The following is a 24,577-nucleotide window of genomic DNA, read 5'->3' as shown; positions in this document are numbered from 1 at the left end:
GGAAGTGCCCAGGTCATAGATTGCTGGAGACTGGGAGAGTGCATCAGGGAAACACTGCTGTAGGTTCCCTGGACTTCCTCTTCCCAGAATGTCTCTGATGGAAATAGTATGCGGAGCTGGTTGGATCCTTGTCAGTCTAACATGAGAACCCAGGCTTGCAGAAACTGAGATGATTTAACTTGGTTTAGGCACTCTGTTGAACTGTGTTTGCAAAGAGCATCAGCTAAACCCCACTGACTTTCCTTGGCAAATCCCAGTAACAGAACACGGCACCACTCCATACTTGGCTGGGACCTCACTGGGGGCTGTGCCCTGGAGAACCTCACACAGAGGTCCCGCGTGTGACTCCTGTCCTTGTCCCTTTCTTTCAGACGGGCGCCCGATCGGCGTGGAGGGGATCCAGGTGCTGGGGACAGGAAACCTGATGATCTCAGACCTGACGGTGCAGCACTCCGGCATCTACGTGTGCGCCGCCAACAGACCCGGCACGCGGGTGCGCCGGACGGCGCAGGGCAGCCTCGTGGTGCAAGGTGAGCACACCCTCCTCACGGCCCTGGGCACTGGGCTGGGCTGCACAGCTCCTGATCTCACCTCTCTGGTGGGGCCAGACACGTGGGTTCCCAAGTGGGTCTGTGGGTCAGTGTCCCACACAGGTGAGTCGCAACCAGGTATCATTCAACTGTGGCCTCTGCTGTGAGAGTTGCAATGGTTTAGTTGCAATGGTTTAGTTGCAGTGGTTTCCCACACAATCACAGGCATTTATTTGGCTTAGCAGACATCAGCTGTTTGTTATAATACTTTTGCATCTCAGCAGAAAATCTGAGCTGAATTAATCAGCCAAAGTTGTCTCATGGACCTTAGCAATGCAAGGACATGGTCACTGTTGTCATATTGGACAGCTCTGACTGACAGATACCACTCCTGCAGTGGTATCCAGCAGTGGACACCACTCATGGAGTGTTGCTCTCCAACTGAAACAGCACCAGTAAGTGTAAAGCCATTTCCAGAAAGCCTGCGAGACTCAGATCCTGTGTCTGAGCCCGTTGCCATGGCCTGAGTGGAGCACCCCTTGGGAGCCATTCCCATGGGATGCAAGTTGCTCCTCTTACCACAGCAACTGTTCTGAAATGCAGTTCAGCCCAGGTTAGAGATCAGCCCTGAGGAAACCACACAAATCCCCTCCGCATGCTCCGTGCAACCAGTCTCCATGGAGAGGGGAGCCAGGGGAGTGTTTGGGAAGGCAAACCCAGCTGGCAGCGTGCTCTGAATGGCAGCAATCCGCCCCTGATTACAGGCACTCACCTCCTCTTCAAGCTCGTCCACTTAAAGCATCTCGCGCTCTCATCAGTTCGCTCATTAACTATTGACTGATGATATCCTGAATCTAAAATTACACACCTCCTGCCGGAGCGCTAATTGAACCTTTCATGCCGGTGATGGGGAGAGCGCCCTGCTCCAGCCCTGATGCTCACCTGACAGACCCTGGGGGCTGCTGGTGATCCCGCCAGCCGTGGAGCAGCAACTGGAAAGGGTGCTTGTACAGCCCCAGGTGCTGATCAGACGTGAGAGGAGGTGAAAACCCACTGTTTGTTTTGCTGTCAGATTTCTGGGTGAGCAGTTCAGTGAGGCACAACTGGCACAACTGTGAGTCCACTTATTATGAAACACCAACCCAGGCATTAAGAACAACTTTGTTGTACTGATAGAAACCGTTTGGAGCTGCTGCAGAACAGCTCTGCCCATGGTGTGTGCAGCAGAGGCTTCCTAACCTCAAATGCCAAGTTAATGTCCAGAAGGAAGGGAGTCAGAGCCTAAAGAAATCACTTGGAAAATCTATGAAGTTGTAGAAGTACAGCTATTGAATACTGTTGACTGCTCCTGCCAGCAACTGGATGAGAGAGTGAAAGCACAACTTCTCATTGCTACAGGTTGGGAATTTTTAGTCTTTTGGGAAAGTTGAACATCCCTTCCTGAGTAGCTGGTCTGGTGCTGGAGTTCAGCTGGGGTAGAATTGCTATGGATTTTTGCCCAGGGAACCAAGACGAAAATTTGTCCCTAAAATGTTGATCACAGGCTGTTGGAGCCCAGCCTTGGTGGGGAAGGGGGATGCTCTGGTGTTCATCAGCAGCAGAGAAGTTGGCAGTGGTGGGAGAAGTGTGGCCAGTGTGTCCTTGGTGTGTCCCTTAGACACGAGCTGTGGTGTCCAGGACCCCAGCCTGTGTTGCCCATGCTTAAAATGTTTCATGTTTTTGGGGGGGACTACTGTTGCCCTTGGCCAGGCAGCTGAGCTCATCCCAGGTTTGCTCACCCTCCCTCTGGAAGCAGCTTTTCCTTCCTCTGCATCTCATTTTGCCTGAATTTTCCAGCTGAGAGGTACAAATGATTGCTGTTCAGGTTTGTCTGGGAAGAAAACAGCGATAATGACTGACATGGGAGACTGTGGGTTTTATCTTTGTCAAGATGTCAGCGATGCAAATTACATCCGTAAAGAGAAGAAAAGCAAAGAGCGGGCTATCAAAAGCCTGGTTGGAGAGGAAGTTAGCGCAGGGCTAGGACAATACAACGTGCTCAAAGCGCGCCAGGCCAGGTACTTGCTGCCTTTATTCAGGGGCCCTTGAAGTGCCTGGAGGCACAAATTAACTTGCCCCGCGCCTTTTGAAGGAGGCGCGTTTTATAGGTGGGAAACTCGGGGAGAAAGGGCGATGTTTCCTGTTGTAAGGCAGGGAGTTAGCGGGAGGTTGGGACTGGGACCGCGTCCTCCTCCTGCTGCCGATGGTGGTCCTTGTCCCGTCACAGCAGCTGCGTGGGCAGAGCTGTCCCAGCGCCGGGCTCTGCTCTTCCTCCAGCAGTAGTGTCCTTTCCCATTGCAGGCTTTCCTTCAGATCATCTAACGCCATCGTATTATCTTCCTGGGAATTCCTCCTCCCTCCAGAGGAGAAGGCGTCAATCCCCCGCTCCCTCCCTCCCTGCCCTCCCCTGGCCATTTAGGTTCCTTTGATCTCTTTTGTAAGGTTCTCACACAAGAAAGTTTCCATTTTCCCTTCAGATCCTGGCGCAGCCATTTGAATATTGCTTTGTGCCGGGCTGCCAGTGGAAGCCTCACGGGGGGAGTTGTGGAAGGGCCCAATGCGGCGCCGGCTGAAGCGGAGGGTGTGTGTGCATGTGGGGCGAGGGAAGAGCAGGCCTGGGTGGAAAGGGGAAAAAATATATCAAAGCGCTTTCCCTCTACCTCCTGCGCAATCTTTTGTGCTTTATTATGTGTTTGGTGTCATAACAAACTGATGGGCTGTGAATGGCCAGATGGTCACCAGTGTTCTCCACTCCACGCTTCATTTCCTCCTGAAAGCTATGCAGAAAAATGAGATCCCATCTCATAAATGAGGGCCCATCTTAAAGACATGAGTTTGAAGGCTCTGCTGACAATGACTGCCTTGTTTGCCTTGCTTTCCGCTGGCAGGACCGGGCAGCGCTCCTTGGTCCAGCAGATCCGGCCACCGCTGTGCTTCCTGATGTTTCTTCCAGCATTCTGGCTTGCTGGCATCACAAGCCTTGGCTGCAGGGTGGAATTCAGCAGCAGATGTATTGCAGTTGCTGTGGCTTAGGCTTGGCCCTGCGGTACTTGGTTTGCCCTTGGAGTTCAGCCCTAAATTCATGCTGCAAACCGTGCTGCATAAGTCAGTGTGCCCCATGGAGCAGTTCCCTTCCTGTCCACATTTTCCTCCTCAAGAAGAGCCACCAGGCAGGGACTGGTGAGCACTGAAAGATTGTCCATCAGGATGCTGGAGTGAGCTGTGGTTCTGAGCCCTCTGGAGCATTCTCCCAGGACCACACCAGTAGATGACATGGGAACATGTCCCACTGCTGTGGAGCTCCACCCTGCACCTTGCTGGGACAAGAATTTTGTGAGGGCTGAAGAACAGCCTCCATGACAGCCTCCTTGAGTGGTCTCTGCCTGTTTTCTAAGGAACATGGGCGCAGATTCCATCTCTGGCCCTTGCATTCCCATCACTGCTACTTACATCACTCACATCAGCATCTGGGCATCCTCTGTAGTCAACAGAGAGAAGCCAAGTGAGCAGCAGTTGTCTTAAATCTCCTGTCACTGGGTGTTGTGCTTGACTGACTTCCCCGTTGACCTGTCTTCTCCATTACGCCCGTATTGTAGGTGCCAGTAGCTTAATTTATGAGGTTTCATTGTTTCCATGTTGTTCTTCCTTCTCCTTGCCCCACCCTGCCTCCCTCACCCTGCCTCAGGCTGGGTGAGAAGTAATGGCACTTCATACTGAGCTGCAGGAGGTGAGGATTCGTTTGGTACTGGGGTGTTGGCTCTGAGTGCTCCCTAATCCTTGGGCTCTTCTCCATGACCTGCCAGTGCTCCATGATCCTTGGGACTTCTCTGAGCCACCAGGTGCTGCAAGAAGCACCACACCACAACCACATGGCAAGGACGGGGAAGCTCCCTGGTATCTTGGGGGACACATGTCACTGGAGTCTAGTCCCTGCTGACATGAGATGTCCCCAGAGAGATGGAGCCCATCCAGCTCTCCTGTTACAACTTGCTGTGACAGTGCATCTTCTTTGCTGAGCACAGTAAAAGCTACTCAATCCCTTTGTTATTGATTCTGAGGGTGGTATTGCTTTTGGATACCAATGTCACGCCTTTAAATATCCATTACAACTCCATGATCCCCTCCCTCTCATTAAGTCCTGAATAATCAACGCTCTGGTTTCTTCATACTTCGCAGGCCAGGGCTGGATCCTGCCCACTCCTTCTTGCCAGATTTGAGTCCTCTGCTCTAACAGTGATCTCCATTAGTACCTTTGTTAAGATCTTAATGGAGGGCTGAGAAATGCTTCTTGTGGCTTCCTGCAAAGGCCCTTTGGCATGTAGTATGGAAGGGGGACAGGTGTTAGTCCCCTGTGTGTCCATGCAGGGTGGGATGAGCCCTGACAAGATGCTCTATTAATTATGAATGATGAGGGGATGGGGGTCTGGCAGCAGGCAGGGTTTGGCTCAAGGAAGGGCTGGCAGCAGGCAAGGCTTGGCTTCTGCTCCTTTCCCACTCATCCAGGGACAGAGATGGCAAGTTCTTGGTTCCTGTTGAGATCATTTGGAAGGGTAGGGAAAGGACCCAGGAGAGGAGAGCAGATGTTTTTCTGTGCAGGAAAGGAGCCATTTGCCCCAAGACATGCACCAGCAGCTGCCTGAGGGCACTCTGCCTGCAGAGCATGGACAGTGGTATGGGCATCAGGTCCAGGGTAGCAAAGGGTCATCTCCTTGGAGCAGTGTCCATGTTGGGACTCTGGTGGCACCCAAACAATGTCTTTTTACCTCCATGGGTTTCCAGCATATATCCTTCTGACTTCATGGGTTTCTGCTTTGATCTGGGCCATTCTGCTGGTACAGCTCCACTCAGCTGCTCCTTCTGCACCAAAAGGAGTAGGGTGATACCTGAATGGCACAGAGCAACACCTGGAGGAAGCCAGTAGGAGCAGGAACAGCAGAAGGACACCCGTGTCTTGCAGTGGGGGATGCCATGGAGCAGAGGTGGGAGCCGTTCCAGGGAGTGGCTGCCTGCTCCCCAGAGAGTTTAAGCAAGTTAAACAGGGGCCAGGGGGTTGATGTGGTTGTCTTTAGTGAGGCAGCGAAGAGGAGGGGTGGCTGAGGGGAGCAGGAACCCCAGGGACCTGAGGCACTGAGCGGCACTGCTGGCATGGGGCCAGCAGCCACAGCTGTGCCGGCGTCACCCCGAGTCACACACAACACCGCGCCAATTACTCCCTCTTGACACAGGGCTAATAAGGCAGGATAAGGAGAGCCGGGTTATGCCGGGTGCTTCTTTCCATATTTAAACTTTGTTTGTGCTGGAACAAACGGTGGGTTTGAGATGTGATGTAGCAAGGGGGGGGCAAAGACAAAGAGCCAAGCGGGATCTTTAATGGAGCTGCAGGAAGGAAGTGGAAAAGGTGGCTGTGCCCTTCCCTGGCTTCGTGGGTTTGCACCTGTGAGGGCTGTGGGGGCAGCTTGTGAGCCCAGATGAAAGCAGGGAGGTGCCACAGCCACTTGGAAAGTAATTGCTGCTGCCAAACTGTGCCAGCACAAAGCAGGGGGTGGGAGGCTGAGGAGAATCAAGTCTCTAATACTCTCACTGTACGCCACAAAGGGACCATTCACTGCAGGGAAGAGGGGTTTCCCCCATTTATCCTTCCTTCCAATGTTTATGGAACCCATCCTGAACTTTATTTCAGTCTCTAGGTTCAGAGGAGGAAAGGCATAGAAGGGAAGTAAAAGGACCAGAGATTGATGGGCACCTGGGGAAGTTTAGCGGGAGGTTCTGGAAATACATCTCCATTGGGTTGCTGAGATCAGGTTCATCAGTAGGACCTGAGTGCCAGCAGCAGTGGCCTGACAATAAACTCTGCTGGCAGATACCCTGTACTGCTAACGTAAGGAGACCTGCCATGCTCCACTTCCTCTGATTATTGAAAATGAAGGAGGGGGCTCCTCTGAGGGGGATGGGCTCTCTGTGATGAATTTCTGTGTCTTCCTGCTTGCAGGACTTAGAACATGCATGACCTCACTCACACACACAAGCACCTTTCGCTGCAGTTTGGCCGTGTTGCAGCAGCAGCAATGCTCCTCCCTTGCCTGCACACAGCTGGGCAGGAGCTTTATCCCCTGAACTGCTTTGGCAAACCCCGAGGGGGGCTTTGGCCATGAGCCACAAGGCTCAGCTCTTACATCCCACCTCCAGCCTGGCCACTCCGCAGCGCATTTGCTGGACCAGTTTGCTCCCTCCTCCCATTCCCTACATCTCTGCTGGTGGCAGAGCCCACCCACCCCATGCCTGGAAGATGCTGGTGAGTGTCACTGAGTGTGTCTCCCTGGGTAATCTTGATTTTGTCGAAAGAATTTAACACCAGCCATCTGTTATGTGATGTTAGTCAGTGAATTTATTATGGGCCTGTGTCTCTTATCTGTTTGTCTTCATTGTGGCTGCTGCTGGTTCCACCTGATTTTAGGTTTCAGCAGCAACATGGAGTATATTTATCACTTTGCCCTTTGAAGCAGAACTGCTTGAATAATCTCACCTGTTTGGCAGGGACTGTCAGGCCCTGCTTTCTGTAGGCTGATACGCTGGTTTATTCTGATAAATGATTTGAAATCTAATTTGAGCTGCTGGAAGGGGAAATCACTCTCTGTTTAAAGATGTTATTGTCAAAGGTGAAAACATTTGGTGACAAGATCAGCAGCAGTTACAGGCATGGTGGAGTCTCCTGCCAGGCATGGCAGGACCCCAAGGGTCCCAGGCTGCAGATCTGGGATAAAAAAGGTTCCCCAGTCTCTTGGTGCCAGGAGAATTTGCTGCAGATCTGATATTTACTGGGGACAGAACTCCCTGCCAGTTTGCTTTACCACATCCATACATTCCTTTCCATTCTGAGCAGTTTGCTGATGCCATTCAGGTCCTTTGGGCAAAGCCAGGGCATTACACTCTGCCACTGATGACACAGGACATCTCCCCAGTTCCATCCTTGGGGTTGCTTTCAGTGGGACCCTGGGGAGAGGTGAGGGGGCTTAAGTTGGTGCTGTTTGCCTGAACCCTGCAGGACTCACCTCAGCTCCCCATCAGTTCTGAGCTGGCCTTCAGGTGCCTTGCATGAAGCCATGACTGCCAGGATGGCAAACCAAACGGCAGAGTTGCAGTGAGTACAGACACACCATCCAAACCAGTTGGGTGCTCTGGGTTGGCCAAGTATCACATGTTCCCAGTCACACAAGGCTTATTTGCAAGGTTGCTCTTTGTAGCAGGATAAAGAGGGATCATCATGACTTTCCTCACCCTCCTTCTCCTTCCTCCTCACAGCCCCTGCAGAGTTTGTGCAGCATCCCCAGTCCATTTCCAGGCCAGTGGGGACCACTGCCATCTTCACGTGTGTGGCCCAAGGGGAGCCCCCTCCCCAGATCACCTGGCTGCGGAACGGGCAGATCCTGGAGACCAGTGACCACATCAAGCTGAAGAACAACAACAGGTGAGTCCTGCTGGCCCTGCAGGGGAAGGGGCAATGGGAGAGATGTTGTGTTGCTTTCTGCATAGCAAAGAGCTGATCTGAGGGTGGAAATGTTCAGGAGCAGATCTGTGGGTTCAGCTTGGGCTTTGATACGCTAAAGCACTGCCTCAGTCCTGCTCCCTGACCTCAGGTTTGCAGCTCAGTGCTCTGAGGTTTTTGTGCCAGGACATCAGCATTAGACTTGGACTGTTGATACAGAAACCCAGTAAAAGTTACTCTTTTGTCCTGATCATCATCTGGGTGTTTCTGGAAGGACTGAATGTTGCCCCTGGAACTGACAGGAACCACATTCACTCCACAGTGGGGAAATTGTGTTTAACACCCTGAACGTTGACCTGCTTGGGTGTGCAAATGCAAATACATTAGAAATACTATTTGCATGGAACCTGATTTCACTAAACTTCAGCCTTTTATCTCACCAGGGAAGAGTGTTTTCTCTGAGTACTAAATAACTGCATTTTCCTGCAAGGGGATGGGGATGTTTGTACTGAGGAAATGATACAGTGGGATGCACTTAGTGGGAAAATCACAAGTCAACGATGTAGTTTCTATGGAAATAGCATGGAACAATATACTACAAAATAACAGCCCCTGTGTTGTAAACTTGAATTATTGGTAGAGGCTTGTGCTCTGTGGTGTCACATAGTTGGTCCCTGTATGAACAAATGTGTCTCTGAAAGCAGCTCCCCAGCCTTGCTGGAGGTCAGTTTGGACGGTTGGGGAGTGCTGTGCAGGCACCATGACTTGCTCCTCTGGGAGAAGAGTGAGTTTGTTTTTCTAAGTTTCTATACAATACAGCTTTTTGTTCTCAGGTTTGAGGGCTTTTTAAAGCTTTGCTGTGTGAAGGATGGAAGGATGTGCTTTGCAGGAAGGATAAGGTGTGAGTTGCAATAAAATCTTTGTCAGTGGAGGTTTTGTCTGAGCTGGAAGTTTTTAGAGCTTCAGGGAGCTTTGTGTGTGCACATACAGATGGCATGCACACCAGGCTAGTGGTCTTCTAGTTCTTTGCATGTGTTTCTGAGGCATGTTTGCCCTTGTGATACGTACAGAGCAGAGATGGGAGGAGGGAAATTAATGCATCCCCTTTTTATTGTTGAGGAAGCAAAGTCATAAGTGACCAAAGAATTTCCAAGTGGTCACTGAATCTGTGACAAAACTGACACTGAGTGCAGCTCTGCATCTCACCCAGATGAAATCATTCCTCTTCACTGTTTGAGGAAGGTAGAAGTTGGGGTTTGGGTCGTGGTCCTGTATGCTGGCCATGTCCCTGTGCCTGGAGCTGCTCCACACAAGCCCTTGAACTGTGACTTGGTGAACGTCACCGTAACCCTTTTCTTATGGGACTCATTCCATGCAATTTAGCATCAGTCTTTTCCAGGGTGAGCCAAATGCTCACATTGCAGCATCTGGCACAGGCTGAGGGAGCCCAGCCCGTCTCTGGGGCTCAGCTGACATGTGGCATCTTCTCAGGCTGTAGTAACTCGATTGTAAAGCTGAGCCCTCAGGCCATCGAACTCGACAGCATTGAACTTTCGTCTTCTTTCGCACTAGTCCTGGTCTATTCCGACCCCCAGCCCCAGGCAGGTGGCCAGGCCTGGTGTTTCCAAAGCTGTCAGTCTGGGAGATGCCCTTGCTGGTGCAGCAGGGCTGGGAGCTCCAGGAATTGGAGGAGACACATCAGTGGATGGGGTATTTTTGAGCTTTTTCAAGTTGTCCTTTGTTTCACTTTCCTGGGCATGGCAGAGTGAGCTCCAGGCAGAATCAGTTTGTGGTTGTGCCTTGGATTTATCAGTCTGTTGCTCTTGGAAAGTATTTGTCTGTGTAAAGATGGATCTTGAATCTACTAGTAATGAAGCTACTAAACTGCACTATGAGCTTTCTAATTAGATTACATGGTTTCCTAGAAAATTCATTTGGATTAAGACTCGGCTTAATATTGCCATAGAGGTCTGAATGCCCTCAAAGGGATTTTTAGGAAAAAAAATGAGGAAATCATCCCAAAACATATCATGTGCTAATTGGTTGCAAAACGTGTCATTAGGAGCAACTTCATTTTTGTAAATTAACACCGCCAGAAGTGAGGTCCAGACCTGCAGAAGATGGTGCATTCAAGATGCTGCTCCATTGCTGCAAGCTTGAGGCCTCACTCCTGTGAGCAGCAGATCTGCACAAACTCACAGCCAATGGATCCACTGGACTTTTGGGTCCCAAAGTTGTGGAGGGCCCTTTGGCATATCCCTCACCTCACACCGTCTCTCCTGTGCAGTAACTCCAAACCCAACCACAGCAAACCCACAGTGTGAGAAGCCCATCATTGCTGAGGTGGGACAGCAGCTTCAGGTCTGGATTCACTGGAATTGGATGTGGCTGCTGATACACCACGAGACAGTCACTCTCTGAGCAACTTCAGCCTTCCAGCACAGGAGGATCAGCCTCAGAGGCTGCACCGATAAATCCCTCATCCCTCGTGGTCCCTCTGATGTGAATTCCCATCACCTGATGTGTTGATAGTTTCTGGGCACATTAGCATTAAAGATCAGCCTTCTGCTGTGCCCTCTCCAGAGGTGGTTGTTATGTTTTGAAAATGCCAGCTGTGTGGGAACAAAATAGCCAATCGATGATTAGCAGAAAATCAAAAGCAGTTCTGGGATAGCGGATAATTGTTAATGAAAAATGCATGAAGGCTCAGGCATAGGGAATTGTGGGGGTTTCCATTAAAAGCTGTGAATAAAAATGACTGAAGGAGCTGAAGGTGGGGCTGCCTTGCCATGCAGCTCCTGCTGACAGCTGTGGGGTGATGCTGCACTAAACCAAACCCTCGGATAGAGAAGTTGGTGGAGCCTTTCGGACTTTGCTGGAGCTGTCCCTGTATCCAGCAGCAACAGGGTCTGTCCCTGGTGATTGAGATGCCTGTACTGCTCCTGGAGTGATTTGGGTCAACCATGATCCAAATGCCTGAGAGACATAAAGGACATTTCTAACAAAATTCCCCCCTGGGATCACCAGCCCATCCCAAATACAGGAGTGTTGCTGCAGGGGGAAGGGGTGGTTACTGGCCAGGTTAACCATGGGCTTGTATAAAAATCTTGCTTCTATGCTGTTACTTCAGAATTTACAAGGAAGCTTGAAATAGTCCCTGAATTATCACTCTGAAAGGTTTATTGCTCTTCTTCTTTGCCCCAGTCAGGTTTAGGGGGTAATTTTCAGCCCAGAAGTATATCACACAATAGGGTTTATATTGCCATAGTAGCAAGGAACAAAGGCCAGTGTCTTCAGAGAAGGCAGGCTCTAAATATTGATTTTCCAAGAAGGTTTTATTTACAAAATGGTAATTAAGGGACTTCATTTGTTTCACCAGAAAAAGGCTTTGTTAGAATCCAGGCTCAGGTGGCGTGTGCTCTGCTTGGTGACCTTTGCTGGTGAACTGTCTCCCTTCTAAATTCCTCCTCACTGGTTTGCACTTGGTTTAGTGCTCTGGGAATGTCTCACTTCAGGGGCCATGAATGTTCAAGGTTCACCAGGGAAAATACTCCTTCATAAATAAACTTAAGGACAACTTTGCTCTTCTTGAACTTGTGGTGCTGCTTAATCCCAGCACGGATACAGAGAGGGGCCTTCAAGCACAAACAGCCCAGCACTTGGGACCAGGCAGCCCTTTTGGTACCAAACCCGGGGAAACCTGAGCCTGTCCTTCACAGGGGGGCTTTTCTTCTGTAAAACCCACGTTAGCTGGATCAGAGAGGTGCAGATGGGTTTCTACATCCCTTCATGGTGCACTCTTGGATTTGTGGGGACTTGGACCTCTTAAGGGAGGACAGACAAGCCTGCAGGCTCTTCATGCTGTGAGTTTGAAGGCTGTTATGACTGTGGGAAGGTACCTTATAGCAAATCATATTTCAGTTCCCATGACAAATAAGTATGTGGAGGATGGGGATGTGAACCAGCTGCTCCTGATTTAACAATAATTTATGGGTCTGACTTTGGAAGATATGTGGAAATGGCCTTTGCAAAGAGGGTCTCTGCACAGGCACCCAAGGCCCTGCTGGACAGTGGGGCATCAGTGCGGTCCTGCCTCCCCATGCTGGGGTCACACAAGGACCTGCAGCAGTCCTGGAGCTGCCTTACTGAGCTGCTCTTGAAGTGCATCAGGGGTTTAGGTGTTTGTTCCAGCTGTTGTACACAGCAAAATCCATTGGTAGAGAGTGGTTCTTACACAGGAGCCTTCAAGACAGGAAAATCGGCCTCCCCTGGGTCAGGCTGGGTCTTTTTCCTCTCCAATACTTGTGCTCCTTGCTGGGAAAAAAGCTTTGGAGGACTGTCAGTTTAGCAGCAGAGCTCTCCTGGGTGTCTGCATTCACAGTCCTACCAACACAGGCATCTGCCCTCCCTTCTGCTCGCTTTTCCTGAGATGTTTTGTGCTTCACTGTGGTCCTGCAGATGCAAAGACTTCTCTGCTCCCTCCCTGTGACAGGGTTCAGTCGAGTCTGTGATTTCACTCTCTGGCTCTTAAAAAACAGACTGAGTGGCTGGGACAGCAACATCCTCCAGGAGCTGGGCTTGGGTGAGTCTGTGATGGCAGAACTGGGCTGGGATCCTGCCCAGGGGGCTGCACTGCCTGCTGAATGTAAACCAGATGGTGTGGAAGGGGTTTCTTCTCCTTCGTAACCCAGCTCCATTTCAGCCAGGATGCCTTGAATTATATTTAATTTCTAGATGTGTAAGAACATGCTTCTGAAGGATTGGGGATGATTTGCAGCCCTCTGGGCTGTGGAGTGTCACCCTTCAAGATTTGCACGTCTCTGCAGCACACGGGGCATTTCTGCAGAGCTGCCCAGAGCCAGCACTGGAGAGGGCAAAGGCTCCTTTCCAGCACAGCAGCCCAGGAATGGATCATCCAGTGCAATAAGTACAACACAAGCCATAACAAACAGAGGCAGAGCAGGGATGGGGCATCTGAGTGTGGCACTGGTGCCTTTCTGTAGCTGCTGGTGCTTAAACCACTGTCTCTGCTGGCCACAACCTGCTCCCTGCATGAATTTCATCACACTCCCTCCTTTGTGCGCCTGGGCTGATGCCCTTCCAGATGGGCCCCTCTTCTTTGTGCTGCTGAATCGATGAAGAGGCTCCTTCAGCTCGCAGACATTCTCAGAGGTGCCTTTGGGAAGCCGATCTGCGGTCACCGGCGCGGCCCCCTGACCCGAGCGCGATCAGTCACGCTGGTTGCCCGAGCCGGGGGACAGCTCGGGAATGCCATGGATCGCCCCAGCCCAGCCGGGTGTGGTCCCGCAGAGCTCCTGTCCCCTCTCCCGTCACTGCCCGCCAGGGCATTGTGCGGGGCTGTGCTGGAGCCCCCGCCCACCCGCTCGCGGCTCTGGTGACCAGCACAGCCCTTCTGGCATCTCCCCTCGCGCCCGTGCTCGCGGCTCTGCCAGTCTGGCGCTCCCGGGAAAGTTCTCCCGCAGCAGATGTCCCAGAGTGACAGATCTTTTTTCCTGTTGACGGGAAGAAATAAAAGGACACCGCATATTTCAGATGGTTGATGCACAGAGACGCTCTGCACCTCCTCACAGGGCAACTGCATGTTTGCCTTTTGTTTGAGCTTCCTTAAAAAAAGGAAAAAGACAAAAAGCAGCAAAACCTGGGGCTGAACACTCGCCCTGCTGCACCTCACCCTGCACATCCTGGGAGGTGATGAGGGCGAAGGAAGGGTTTGTCTGTAGCTGAGATGGAAATGGGTGCACCGATGTCAGCTGGGATGATGCTGGGCTCATGTAACTCACTGCCAGGGCCTGCCCTCCTCATGGCAGCTGCCAGTGTCCAAGGTCACACCTTTGGGGGTCTGCCCAAGGGTGTCAGAGGGATCCACAGAGAGAGAAAACCCTTTTTCTGAAGAAGCTGGTGTTCAGCTGCTGGCCATTCTGCTCACCAGCCTCTCCACACTCCATAGCCAAAAATCCAGCTGTGTTGCTGCCCTGTTGCCTGCGCGTCATTCCAGGTAATGTGAACTCTCATTGCACAGCTCATCCAATCACAGCCCAGTAAATCTCAGTGAAAAGGGATTTCATGAAGCCCAAAGCAAGTTTCCAGCTACCTCCCATGTCAGCTTTGCAGAGAATGTTTTATTTCTTTCTTCTGACTTGACTGTGCATGGCAGAGGCTCTGCTTAGCACCAGGTCCCAGTGGCCAAGTGCCATGCTTCTAGGACCACTGGCATCCTGCACATCGTCTGTGTTGTATGTGAAGAACTTTGCCCACCCTCTCAATCCTCTCAGAAGAGAGAAGTCTTTGGCCTCAGAATCACAGCTTTGCCATCAGGCTCCCTGCAGTCCTTTCCAGCCAGGCTCACCTCTTCGCTTCCCTGCATCTTTTCCTCTCCCCATGTACAGCAATTGAATACCCTTGGAAGCAGTGGAACCCAAACACTCCTTGTTCCAGGGCTGCTCTGTGCTTTGGAAGCTGCAGGCTGCTCTTGGCTCGTGTGCCAGCCTGGCCTGGGCACTGCTGGGTGCCCAGATGCACAGCAGCCACATGGAAATAATCCCTGCATTGAGGGGGCAGAAGGAAGTGCTGCTCTCCTTGCACACATCTGCTTTGTGCAGGGCTGTGAGTGCAGCTCTGGGAGGGCGTAATCCTGCCTTCTGCCATCTGTCCTCGCAGGAGTCAGCCCTTGTTGACACAGCTGAGCCACCCATCGGGCCCTGCCTCCCTCGCCCCTCCCAGCTCTGCCTTTCTCCTTCCATTTAATCAGATACGTTGAGCCCGTGGCTGCGAGAGGAGCTTAGGGCTGATTCTCGAAAATCACCATATCAGCTGAAACCATCACATTTGATATTCCATTTACAATGTTTCCAAGGAAACAAAGGCACAGGACATAAATAGATGACTGTTAAACATTTGCTCACTCACCGTGGCCCCGATAATTTGCAAGGCAGAAATAGGGATGTTAAATCAACAGCAATAATAAATTTTAATATAGGAAGACCAATATTTTGCTGCAATTAGAAGAAGCATTTTTTCTGACATACAGGCAGGCAGTGACAGGTTATTTATCATTTTCACTTCCAATGTTCAATTTTTCATTTATATAAAAGACAGCTTTGATTTTGATTCCCAAAACCCATGAATTGCCCTTCACATCAGCAGGAATGCTTGGGATTTACTTCTGTGCAGTCAAGTCCCAGGTCCACCTGGGATTCACTGCAGGAGAAGAAAGTAATTTATTTCTCCCTAGAAGCAAGCAGTAGGTGTGGATTTGGTTAGGTTTGGGTCATTTCTTGTAGGAAAATAGCAAAAAGCTCATGTGAGCTTTAGCCTAAGCCAACAGGATGGTGCTGACATCTTGGCATCTTGGTCTCCCAAACGTTCATGTGGAGCCAGAAGCAAACCACAGTGCAAAGGAATGGACAGGACTGGAAATAAGATGCACAAACAGATTAATCCACAGTGGGGCACATATGGGTGACTAAGGGCATTGTGAGCATATTTTATCATAACCTGAGCTGCTGCCTCAGGGTTGGGTAAAACTATCTCCAGCATCAAAGGCTGTCCAATTCCAGCTTGGAGCTGGGCACAGTGTGGTGACACCCCCCACCCCATGTCTTGGAAAGGACACCCTTGGGTATTTATTTATTTAGGTGCCCTTGTGTCTGATAGATAGTTGATAGATCCTGTAATCATAGAATCATTACGGTGGGAAAAGACTCCCAAGACCGGATCACATTGTTCCTGCCTTGATTCTGAGCAGAACTTTCACTGCTGGGTCCCTGTTTGTGAACAGATCTTATTAAGAAAAGCTGCTTTGCATGTTCAATGGCAAGACAGAGCTAATGTGTCACACAGCTATTTCTGAGTCAGTATTTGCTGGTGTTGTTTTAAAGACAGCAAAGGGTGGTGCAACCCTTGAGCTCGCCCTGACCGTGCTCTGGTTGCCCACAGCCATTGCTGGAGGGTCACACAGTGCAGGGAGGGCCTCCAGCTCATGTGGCCATATGTACAAGGACTCTGGTTGTCCCTGTGCCCATCCGGCCACTAAACACCTCTCCTGGAGGTGGTGCAGGGATGGGCACCGTGCTCAGGAATGTGCTCATCTGGGAGCTGGTACGTGGCTGGTTTTCCCTGCTCTTTCAGGGATGTTTTCACCAGTGTAGGCAGTGCCTGTCTGTATCTTGGATGGTGAAAGCAGCACCAAAACCTGATGCGGAGGCTCCCAAGAGCAGGCTGGCAGAACTGGGCTGGTTGTTTCCCTGGGAGGGAGCAAGCTCTGATGCACTGGCAACAAAACCATGCTCAGAGGTTTTGCAGACGGGTCCTGTGGCTTGCTGGTAAGCCTTGGTTTTTGGCTTGTGGATGGTGTTTCTGGAAGGGCTGAAGCTGGAGCTGAGGCTGTAACCCTGCTGGATAAGTCAGCTAATCCCAGTGTTACCCTAAGACAGCTCTAATGTGCTATAATGCAATTAGAGCATCACCAGAGGGCTTTCTGGCTGCATTTGATTTGACTTGGCAAGTTCCACGTGCAGTGCCTGGATGGGTCTCACTGACGTGTACTGGAACTAAGCCAGTAAAAGCTGGTTTGGGTGTGTGGATGCACATCACAGCATCACAGAATAGTCTGAGGTGGAAGGGACCCACAAGGATCTTCAGGTCCAACTCTGAAGTGAATGGCTCATACAGGAACTGAACCCACAACCCTGGCATTATTAGCACCAGGCTGTAACCAGCTGAGCTAATCTCTGTGTCACATGCCAGAGAGCTGTCTCTGTAGTGAGGCTGGGATCTTCCTGATCCTGCTGTTCCCCATCCCACTCTGTGTCCACATCTGTCTGTACTTGAACCACAGTATCTGCAGGTTGAGACAGAGACAATCTGCCTAGTCATGGGTTCCAGGGAATGACACATCCACCTCCCAGACTTTTCCTTCCCCAAAAGCACCATCCTGCAGCTTCCTGGAAGCTTTCTGTGGAAAGAGAGTCCGGGAGATGCCCTGCCACTGGAGCCAGCGTGATGGCCATGGCGTGGCTGCAGGGATACTCATCAGCTTGTCCCTCTCTGTCCCCACGCAGCACTCTCTCCATCTACGGCATCAACCAGACGGACGAGGCCATCTACCAGTGCCTGGCGGAGAACAGCGCGGGCTCCACGCAGGCGAGCGCCCGCCTCACCGTGCTCTGGGCCGACGGGCTGCCCAGCCCACCACAGGCCGTGAGGGCCGAGACTGTGTCCGCCACCACCATCCAGGTGTCCTGGGAGAAGCCTCTGCAGAACACCAAGGAGATCATCGGCTACGTGCTGCACATCCGGAAAGCTGCAGGTACACACTGCCCGGGGCACCCTCAGCCTTCCCCTCCTTCAGCAGCACAGCCCAGTGGGTAAAACCAGGTCTGCGCTGCCAGCCCTGCTCTCCATCATCACCCAGGCTCTGTGGACAGAGGTGCAGTGCTGTGAATACCAGTGGGGAGGGTGAGGCCGTGCTGTCAAATCCTGCTGCTCGTGTAGGTCTCTGGCAAATCACATGGAAATCAGAGAATCACAGAATGGTTTGGGTTAGAAGGGGCCTTAAAGATCATCCAGTTCCAACTCCCTGCTATGGGCAGGACACCTTCCACCAGATCAGGTTGCTCCAAACCCCTTGAAATACAAGCAGAAAAGTGTGTGGGCAGGTACAAACCCCCCCCAGGGACTCAAATTACTGCTCGCAGCATGTTTAGTCTCTTTGCCTCTTGCAAAGCCTAACGCCGCTCTATTCTCTCTTCCTTTGCGTTTCAGATCCCGTTGAGATGGAGTACCAGGAGGCTGTGAGCAAGAGCACCTTCCAGCAGCTGGTGACTGACTTGGAGCCCTCGACCAGCTACAGCTTTTACATCAAGGCTTACACGTCACGGGGTGCCAGCAAAGCCTCAGAAGTGACGGTGGTGAGCACGCTGGGGGAAGGTAAGGAACGCTTTGCGCTGGGACTGTCGGGTGCTCACACCTGCTGTGCGTAACGGCAGCGCCGCTCACCCTGACACCTCCCCGGAGCGCTTGGCACGGAGCCTGGGGGGGGAAGCTCCTTGTTTCCACTGCTCCTCACACTCTGGGATGTTGTGTAAAACTGCCTTGCATCGTTACAGCGGGGTTGGCTGATTAATTGCAGCGTCGCCTCTCACAGCTGATGTTGTAGCAGAGGGTGAGTGCAAACCTGACTGGTCTCTGCGTTGCAGCTGCTCTGGGCTGTTCCTAAACTCCTTGCTAAATGCAGATTTCCTGCTCAAGCAGCGCCTCAGCATCTTCCAGCAGTTCTGGTACTCACAGCTCTTGACAGGTGCCACACTTTTAAGGTCTGATTATTTTCCGCTCTACCCCGAAGAATTCATTCCACAGCTGAGCTGTCCTGACCTACAAATACCTGCCTTGGAACAGCCTTTTGTTTCAGTGGGACATTAGAGTGACCTCAAAGGCTTTTCTCCTGACTTTGCCACCAGTTAAGTTTGCCCAGTAAGAGAGTGGGTGCTCTGAGGCAGGGCCCTTGCACACAGACACCTGACAGAAACCACAGCCCAAGTGTGATCTGTCAGCTGGCATTTTAGGAACATATTCTTAGGGACTCATCTGCCTCTCCAGCCCCTCTGAATCCTGGCTTGTCTCACATATGGAGACTGATTTCTTAAGAACATCATTCTCATGAACACTCAGTAATTATGGATTTGCAGTGGAGAGGGCCTTGGGTGTGAGGAAGTTATTTAGGATCAAATGTTGACTTCCAGCTGGGGGATCCAGTTCTTGTTCCATTGTCAGCCCTTGCAGATATTTATTGCAGAATTTAAGAAGCAGTGCCAATAAATCCTCACCCTGCTGGGTTGTTGCCCTGCACGTTTATTTTCCTTGGTACTCTGCAGGGAATCAGTCACCCTTGGAGTTTGTTTTCCCTTCCAATTTAGAGGCAGAAGGATGGACTAAAGCAAAGCTTGAAACTCCTTGACCCGATGCTCGGAGTTCAGCCACGGGAGCTACATCCAGCCATGCTCCATAGAACTTGGTGGCTCTGCAGAAGTCTTGAGTCGAGGGAGAAGACTTTTTGTCATTATTACCTTCAATCATGACAGGAATAGTTAGGGATCTGGTAATGGGATCATAAATTTCCCGTCTCTGAAGTTTCAAGGCATGACTGTCCTGCTCTGCTATCCTTTAAAAAGGGCTTGTCCTGTGTAATGAAGCTTCAGCAATTAGCTCTCTGTTCAGGATGGACAAGCTGTCTTGGTTCAGATCACTCCACCCCAGCCTGCATTTGCCTTGTAGGAAGGTAAAAGGAGATTTAAAAGCCGCAGTTACGGCTTCATTTATTCACTTTGCTTCACTCGGGTGCCTGTTGCCTTCTGCTCACAGAGGAGAGAGCAGGTCAGAGGGCAGAATCTGGGGGCTTTTGGCACCAAGTTAAGGTCTCACTGCAGATTTGCCTCTTCTCTCTGCCAAGCCATTTCACTCTGTGGCTTCCCAAGGTGCACAGGAGAGCTGTGAGCCCTCTGGGCTGGGGGAATCCCTGGATCTGTGCTAACAGCCTTGGAAAGGAATGGGTTTTCCAAGACACACCGTATCTGGCAGCCAGGGACAACTCCACAGAGCAGGGTTGTCAGAGTGGCCAACAGAGATACTGCCAGCTGGAGACTGGATTGAGTGACTGTGTTACACTGGTATTGTCTGGAGCAGGACTATAAAATACTCCTCAGCAATACTGCAGAGCAGAGCTGCTTTTGGCTTTTCAGCTTTTCAATACAATGAGAGCGCGCTTGGCTGAAGCCTCCAACGCTTTCTAGATGCTCCTTCTGTGTGCCAGGGCTAGTTCTGGATGGAAAGGAGAAGGGAGGACGCTGTAGAGAAACAGCCCAAGTGAACCTGGTCCTCCACAATCCTCACTCACTGGGGAGGTCCCCCCACCTCCTCCCTGTCGTTCTCCTTTACGCCGTTTCACAAATGCCGTGGTATTTTAAATCTCAAACGCTCTTCACTTCATTAAGCAGCACACACTCCTTGTTCTTGTCTTTTAATGCTTTTTAGGGTTTTCTCCAGGACTTTTTGACATTTCTCTAGGATGAAGACTGTTCCTTTAGTCATCTTCGGCTAAAGACGCCTTCAAGAAGAAAGTTGAAATGACCTGGGGAAAATTCCAAACAGCACGGAAGAGGAAAACCAGTATCCCAGCCCTTAGCATGAGGGAGATGCCTCACTTACAGTAGCTCCTTATTATGTCTTATGTTACTTCTGTGAAGCACCTATCTGCTGGTGTGTGTTCATATATTCACACACACAGATACACTCCATTGTATACACTTATTTGTGTAATCACATTATGAACAGCACGTGCATTCTGCGAGTGCATCTACCTATAATCAGTATTATACATATATATATATACTCAAAGTTTGAATAAATACAATATATTTCATACTTGGAAGGCAAGGTATTCTTGTGGTTTTTATTAAATGTAAGGCTCTGCAACCATAAAATAAAGCCAACTCTTCGCAAATCAGGATGGCCCACATCAGTGTTTCTTTGTCTGTGGGATAATGTGATAATTTCCCTTTCTGTGGTGTTTTCACCCATGGTTTGGAAAATGCTGCTTTAAGCAAAGGTCCGACTTCTCAGAGTGGGGATTTTGCCCTAGAGGGAACTGGGAGAATGTGAAAAAGAAGCATTTAATTGGATTGCAAAAATATGCAGCCTTGGGAGGAATGGTACATTCTGGTATAAATAGAATTTACTCTGTGTTTTGCACCCAGGAATTGCAAAGTTCAGCCTTCCCAGCAATGAAATGCACATCAGAATAAATCCCAGCAAGAAGAAGTACTTCAAACCCATTTTTTTCCCCACTGGCAGCACTCAGGCAGGATGGGATCTCATTAGCCTGACCCAGGATACTGGGTCTTCCCTCCAGAATCCACATGGAGATGCTCAGCAGTCAGCAGGGACTTGTTCATCTCTGTGTGCTTATTCAGAGAGCATCAGGCAAAGCCCCTGCAGTCTGAAGGGCGGGCATCATTTTGGGAAGAGAGGGTTGCCCAGATCCTCCTGCTCACCTGGAGAGATGTCTTTCCTTCCTCTAAATCTCCTCATGGAAAAGCTTGAGCTCTCAGTGCCTGGGAAAAGGCAAATGGTTGTGCTGTGCAGTTTTACTAGTGAATTGAGGAAATGCCCTTTTTAGCTCTCATCAGTCTTAGACTGACACGGCCACGTTTCATCCGCGTTTCACCGTCGCTCACTAATGGTTGTGCTGAACTCTCTGCCAAGGGCTGGGTTTGGCGTCCTGAGAGACCCTCTGGAGAAAAACAAGCCAGAAAGCAGTTTTGGTCCACTGCAAGCCCAGCAGTCCTTACAGTTTGGAACTGCTGAGCTTGTAATCCTGTGGGATTGGAAAAATAGCTCTGCCTCAAAGCCTGGAGGCTGCTGGAGAAGCAGGGCTGCTGTTCTGCTGGATGGTTGTGCTGTGGGGTGCAGGCAAGCTCACCCTGGTGCCCAAAAACCCTTCTGCCTCCTGGTGCTGGTGCTGCAGCAGAGCCCTGGGCAGGGCAGAGCCTGCAGCACCTGGTGCTTTGCACCTTCTGGATGGTGCCAAAGGCTGGGGAGCTGATGGGAGCATTTGGCCTGGGGGTGTTTTGTGGAAATGAGGGTAAAAAAACCATCAGTGAAATGTCAAAAATGTCCTGCTGAGACACATCTCGCTGTTGGTGTGATCAGTGTAGGAGAAAGGGAGGGAGGGGGAAATGTGGGTCTGTGCCCCAGTGATGCACAGGGCTCAGGGCAGGGCTTGGTGCAGAACCAGCTTTGGAAAACCCACGTATTTGCATCACAAGAAAATTGGCTTTGGTTTGCAAATCTTTGCCTCTCAGCCCAAGCTGATGGAGTGGGATGGGGCTGGGCAGTTTTCTGTGGACCTGGGGAGGGAATGGCCTGTCCCCATGTACAGCACACCCTGAGAACCAGGGCAGGGCTTTGGGGTATTGACTGGAGCAAAAGGGGGACTTTGAATCAGGTGCAGCAGCAGGGACATATTCCCAGCTAACCCCCCGTGCTCCCCTAAGGCCAGGTAAGTGCCTGCCTCCCAGAACAAGCCATCCCCAGCTGTGCAGGAATCTCAGGCTGCTCAGGTGTTTAGGGCTGCTGATGAAGATGCCCCAGTTCTCTCTTGAATCCTCAGTAGAGAATCACAAAGCTTCCTCCTAAAGGTGATGGGGAGAGCAAGACCCCTGCACCCTGCAAGCCAGTGCAGGTACCTGGCAGGCTTGTAAGATGGATGTCTCCAGCTCCATCCCTTCTAGTTCCTTCCTCTCTGGGGAATTAATCACTCTGAAAGGTCTTGCCTCAGGGTGAGGGCAAAAAAGTGGAATTTGAGAATGTATTGCCAAAGTTGCTGCATTCCTGCCCTGACCCAACTGGGCTGAGCATCAGATTGCAGCTGAAGTAGCCTCTGCTTGCTGATCTGATCTGAGGAAACCCCTGGAAACTCCTTCAGCTCCCTGAAGAAGTTCAAAGCTGTTAAACCAGATTCTGGTGTGCTCTGATTTTTCTCAGTTTCAGCTGGCACATTCTTTGGTGCAGTGACTGCAGGGAAAGGCTGCTGGGGAATTTCTCATTATGCAGACTAAAAAGCACATGCAACCCTCTGTCTTTCTCTCTCTTTCAGTCCCAGCCATGCCATCCCTCTTTATTAAAGTCATTAACAGCACCGCTGTGCAGGCGACGTGGGAACCCTCCATCAAACTGGGCCAGCACGAAGGCTTCAAGCTGTATTACCGCAAGGTCCACCTCTCCCAGTACACAGGTCCAGTGCTACTGGGCAGCAACGTCACAGCCTACAACATTACCCACCTGGGTGAGTATGGAACACCTTGACCCGTGTCCCCTCCCTGCCCCGGGCTGGTCTGTCGTGAGTAGCAGGAGAGAGCTCAGAGCCCAGCCATTAAATGAGAGCTGCTGCAGCTCCCCACCGGGTTTGGGGAGTGCTTTCCCAGGAGTGGGTACGTCTCTGCAGCGTGTTGTGTGTATTGGGTAAGCTGTTCATTTCCCAAATGAGCCTGACTGGTGGTCACACCTGAGCTGTGGTTGCTGTGTCTCCCCGACAGACGCGTCAGTGGTGTACGAGGTCAAGCTCCTCGCCTACAACCAGCACGGGGACGGGGACTCGACTGTGCGCTTCGTGTCCCTGCGGGAAACTGTGGAGAGGACAGGTGAGACAGGGCGTGGGGCTCGGTGGTGGGCTGGGAGCTGCTCTGCAGGCAGCTGGTGAGGCCCAACACATCCCCCTGGCCCCCATGGCTCTACCCCATCTCACCTTCAGCCCTCATTTATTTTCAGCATCACAAATAGTGCTGAAGCAAAACTCTGCAGGGCTGGGACCACCAGGTGCTGGCAGGGGTGGCTTCCTGGCCATGTGGCTTGTGCCATCCCCATTGGCCAGTCCAACCTGATGACTTTTGGGGACAAAACTAACCCAGTGTTCCTGTTTATCCCTTAAGCTCGAGCCAGAAGTGAGGCCACGAGCATGAACAAAGTCCCATGCATAAGCCAAGAGCTGCCATCCTCAGGTGAGATGTGGTGCACTGAGCATCTCCATTGTCCTGGAACTCTCCTGGATATTCTGACCTTCAGTGGTCAAAAGGGAGGACACGTGGCTTTGGAATGGGGAACGGCTGCAGAGCACAAGTCCTGCATTATGTGGCAGCAGAGGGGAAACCTCTAGAGGGAATCTCTTAACTGATCACACCTTTCATATTCATCTATGTGTAAAAAACATCCTGCTGCTCTTGGAAGCCTTTTAAGCCTTCCAGTGGGAATATCTTCAAGAGATAGTTATTACTGCTCTGTCTGTGTTGGAGTAAATACTGATCTCACTGGCATCTGCCTCCTCAGTGCTTTCCATCAGGTTTCAGCCTGCTCCAGTGTGGCCACCTCTCACCTCCCACCTCAGGCACAGGAGATTGCAAAAATTAACATCAGAGGCTTTTCTGTTCATTATTGTGTCTAATGACAGCAGCCAGGTAATGGGGCTGGCTCACTATGAACATTCCATCCTGTGCTTGCTCTGAGTGCCTTCTTGGGGTGCCCAGGAGCAGGGGAGCTGCTTCGTCAGGCAGTGACCTCTGCCCCCAGCTCCACATTTTTATCATCTCTTCCCATACACAGCCCAGGCTCCAACTTTGGCTCTGGGCTCTCCAAAAGCTGGAGGAACAATAGGAGAGAAGCACTGCTGACTGCCCAATCCCCCTTTTTTCTGGCAGTGCTGAATCCTCCCTGCGACTGCATGAAGGACGAGCAGAACAATAAAACCTCCACAACCGGCATCATCATCGGGATCCACATCGGCGTCACGTGCATCATCTTCTGCATCCTCTTCCTCATGTTTGGGTACCGAGGAAGGTAGGGATGCTCATCTCACTGCTCACAGGGGTGATGGTCCCTAATGCTGTGTGGGTGACTCCACCTGAGTCTCGCACCCCCACGGTGATGCTGGGCTTTGTAGGATAGATTGAAGGATGAG

The 24,577-nt window shown here is 51.2% G+C and overlaps 1 protein-coding gene across 1 annotated transcript in view; it reads left to right on the top strand.

Moving 5' to 3' along the window:
• The window catches only part of IGDCC3 (immunoglobulin superfamily DCC subclass member 3), a 97,599-nt gene that overhangs the window by 72,465 nt on the left and 557 nt on the right, over positions 1-24,577 (top strand). Inside the window, exons 6-12 of the mRNA XM_071568409.1 lie at positions 372-530; positions 7,869-8,034; positions 17,133-17,380; positions 17,836-18,000; positions 22,724-22,912; positions 23,163-23,267; positions 24,318-24,456. Coding sequence (XP_071424510.1) covers positions 372-530; positions 7,869-8,034; positions 17,133-17,380; positions 17,836-18,000; positions 22,724-22,912; positions 23,163-23,267; positions 24,318-24,456 — 1,171 coding nt within the window. The remainder of the gene's footprint in view (positions 1-371; positions 531-7,868; positions 8,035-17,132; positions 17,381-17,835; positions 18,001-22,723; positions 22,913-23,162; positions 23,268-24,317; positions 24,457-24,577) is intronic.

Source organism: Pithys albifrons, chromosome 13 (assembly GCF_047495875.1).
Source record: "Pithys albifrons albifrons isolate INPA30051 chromosome 13, PitAlb_v1, whole genome shotgun sequence".
NCBI lineage: Eukaryota > Metazoa > Chordata > Aves > Passeriformes > Thamnophilidae > Pithys > Pithys albifrons.
The sequence above is the reverse complement of the archived record's forward strand: the minus strand, read 5'-3'. Positions and strand labels throughout refer to the sequence as shown.